This window comes from Apis dorsata, unplaced genomic scaffold, assembly GCF_000469605.1.
Source record: "Apis dorsata unplaced genomic scaffold, Apis dorsata 1.3 scaffold_1214, whole genome shotgun sequence".
In the NCBI taxonomy this organism is placed as follows: Eukaryota; Metazoa; Arthropoda; class Insecta; order Hymenoptera; family Apidae; genus Apis; species Apis dorsata.
The window spans coordinates 27,209-30,745 of record NW_006264311.1 but is presented as its reverse complement, the minus strand read 5'-3'; the positions used below and the strand labels follow the sequence as shown (position 1 = coordinate 30,745).

Here is a 3,537-nt window from a genome sequence, read left to right as displayed (position 1 = left end):
CGCAATGATCTACATCTGCCTCGTATTCCAACAATAATTCACAAACGTCCCTATGTCCTTCGAATGCAGCCACTAACAATGGTGTCATACCATCCTTATCTTGATGATCGACTGCAGCTCCTCTTTCCAATAGAATTGTAACTACCTGTGACAGAAGATTATATTCGTTTAGTAAAGACAATTATAAAAGATTTTGCAAATAACTAATTTTTCGCATTTCNTATATATATATAAGTAAAACGTTTATTCTTATATTTATATTATATTTATATTTTGAGATTATTTTAATCTTTTATGGTATTTAATCAAACAATGTTTACATTAAGATGATTAAAGATTTGTAATGTTTATTACAATTTGCATAAAATCAATTAATCTATTAATTTTAGAAAGGGGAAAAACCTCTTCATTTAAGAAACTTTCTCATTTAGAGAGTTTAAAAAAAAAAAAGATTATTTTTTTCATTTTAAAAATTTTAAAAAATTATTTATTGTAACTTTTTTAATTGCAACATTCGCATGGAATTACATATATTTCTTTTTATTTTTTTTTTTCTTTATGGACTTTCTTGAGTCTAAGTCTTTCTAGGCTCAATTATCTCTCCGTACACTTACAATTTTCTTATACGTTTTAGATGTATATAGATCATGATATGTGGTAATAAAAAATAGTATGATACGATGGAATGATATTAAATAAACTTAAATTTCATTGTTAGAAATATGTATGACAAAAAATAATATTTGTGTTTATACAGCAATAAATCTTGCAAATATCTCATCCTCGCTTGTCCCATTACGCGTTTTTTTCGCGCGATAAACATTCACGAATACGAGGGGAACATAACTAACTTTTGCATAGCCATGATTGGAAGGGACACAGAGGGCAGCGACGCTGAGTGCAGTCCTTCCATCGTTATCGGCGTGATCGATCTCCGCGCCGAAGTCTAGAAGATGTTCGACGATTTCGCTGTGACCCATGTAAGCAGCGGCAATTAAGGCGGTTCTACCCTCGTCATCTGTTCTGTTCACGTCGGCGCCGTGCTGTAGAAGCGCTTTAACGATGTCCTCGTGGCCACCCCAAGCGGCTGCTCTGAGCGCGGTTCGTTGATCCCAATCGGCGCAATCCACCATTGCTCCATGCTCCAGCAGCATTTCGACTACCTATATTTTTATTTCACTATTTATATTCCTTTCACTTCTTATTACATTTCAATATTTGCAATCCCCTCCAATTAAATATTCATATGTATGTTAATACAACATTTTAACGATTTTACTTGTTTAACTATTAAAGAAAGATGATGATCGTCGAGGATAGATGATAATGTAATGTTTCTTATTGTTATCTTTCATTGATTATTTAATGATTATTTATTTATGTTTTAATGATTACCTGAGTATGTCCACCCCAGGCAGCAGCCCTAAGAGCTGTCCATCCATCGCAGTCAGCATGATCCGCACAAGCCCCAGCAGCCAACAGAACTCGTACCACATCCGCATAACCATGCCTGGCAGCAAGATTCAAAGGTGTTTGACCGTGACGATCAGTAGCTTCCAACTTTGCCTGCGAAATTAAAAATTCTAAAATATATGTGTGATATAAAGAAATTCAATTTATGTGAATATCTACTTCATATAGAATAGTTGTCAAAAGTTTTTAAATAAATTATATTTTTGTTTCGGTTTAAATTATATTTAAAAAAAATTCTTTTTATCAAAAATTTAACATTGTATTTTAAATTTTATTATATTATTATATACAATATATTATTATATACATTTTATTATATTATTATAAACCATACTATGTATATATATTATATTTTACACTATGTTTATATATTAAACACTTATTTTAAAAAATTCATTTTGAATAATGTATTGCAGCTGCAAACTTTTGACAGATATTATATTTATAATAATAGGAAAGAGGTAATGTTTTGGTTAATATTTTATAATCACTTTGCATTAAATCTAATTTATAAACAGAGTGTTTATAAAAATGTAAGAGCTTTGAAAGATCGATTCTAAAGATCAGAACAAATAAAAATATTGATATATAGAAATTTATTATTTGAGGTATATTTATTTATTTAAACAATTCAAATTTGCATTAGATGAAATGGAAGATATTTTAATTCTATTATCATCTTGCTTTATCGAATAAAAACTTAAATTACTATATAAATTATTTTCAACTAACATTTTTATACACAAATTTTTGTATTTGTTTCTCTCGATCCTTTAATACTAATAATTCTATATTTTTATAAAATACATCTTGTATATGTTTAAATCTTTTATAAATTGAGCTTCTTTTCATTGCTTCATTTCTTTCATTGGGAATTATAAGAATTTGTATATAAATGCATTGATCAACACAAATATGATAGAAACTGATTCATATTGTTGTATATATATTAACAAATAATTTTTATGTAAAATTTATATTATAAAATAGTTTTTATATTATGTTTTAAAAATAGCGAAAGTTTATTTTTTTCAAATTTATATATAGAAACATACACGTACATGATGAATAATGTTGATAGATGCTTTTAAAAATGTTTCCAATGATAGGTTGGTACAAATGATGATGTTGCGCTTTAAAAATGAGGATTCTTACCTGTGGACACGTCGCTAGAGCCAGCTCCAGCAGAGATGCATTACCATCTGCAGCAAGCGTGTGCAGTACTGTTCGTCCGCAAGAATCAGCTTGATTGATGTCCCCGCTTTCGCCGAGTAGTTCCGTTAATGGTTCGCTGGGAGATTCATCCATAGGGCTTACATCTTGCGAGACCTGCGACAAAGACCATTTTATCTGTTATATAAATTCCATTTCTACAAAGGAAATGCATTTAAAAAAAAAAACAAGATGAAGGAAAATTCACTTTGAAGAATCATAATTTAATTCTCTTTAATAATTTCATATTTCTTTCAAATATGACACAAACAATCTACTTTTTTTTATTTCCTAATTTTTTATTATTCTAGATTTTGAAAAAATTTGAAAAAACTTTGAAATAAAAATTGGATAATTAATCGATGAAAATCAAGATCCAAAAAGGATATTTATAAAGTATGTAATATAAATTTAATTTCAATGATCTTCAACTCGGAATTGCCTTTGTATTTCATTGAACATAAGAAAAAACAATGAATGAAACAGAAAGAAATTTTTTATTTTAATTCAAAAATTGAAATAAATGTATGAGTTTTTTTATAGATGTTAAGAGGAATACTCTGAATGATGGAAATGAATATTGAATAGCAAATTGCCAGCAAAATGGTCGATAATGGCATAGATAATAGAGGAGTAAAAAAACAATGTGATGTTCATATGCTTCCATATCATATAATAGAATTGCCAAATATCTAAACAAAATAGCTGTCAGTGACATCACAAAGTAGCAACGTAAAGAAACTGCAAGGAAACGATTTCCCTTATATCCGTCATGTAACACGTGTCTATATTATATTATAATATATATATAATATATTATATTATTATAATATATATTATATTATTATATTA

The 3,537-nt window shown here is 28.3% G+C and overlaps 1 protein-coding gene across 5 annotated transcripts in view; it reads right to left on the bottom strand.

Moving 5' to 3' along the window:
• LOC102679475 (ankyrin repeat domain-containing protein 50) overlaps positions 1–3,537 on the bottom strand; it is a 13,736-nt gene that overhangs the window by 5,282 nt on the left and 4,917 nt on the right. For 4 of the 5 annotated variants that reach the window (XM_006625014.2, XM_006625015.2, XM_006625010.2 and 1 more), the window contains exons 4-7: positions 2,629–2,802; positions 1,396–1,566; positions 852–1,163; positions 1–145 (exon numbers count right to left, since the gene is read on the bottom strand). In XM_006625014.2, the coding sequence (XP_006625077.1) occupies positions 1–145; positions 852–1,163; positions 1,396–1,566; positions 2,629–2,802 (802 nt within the window). The remainder of the gene's footprint in view (positions 146–851; positions 1,164–1,395; positions 1,567–2,628; positions 2,803–3,537) is intronic. The other variant, XM_006625013.2, reaches the window with a different exon arrangement.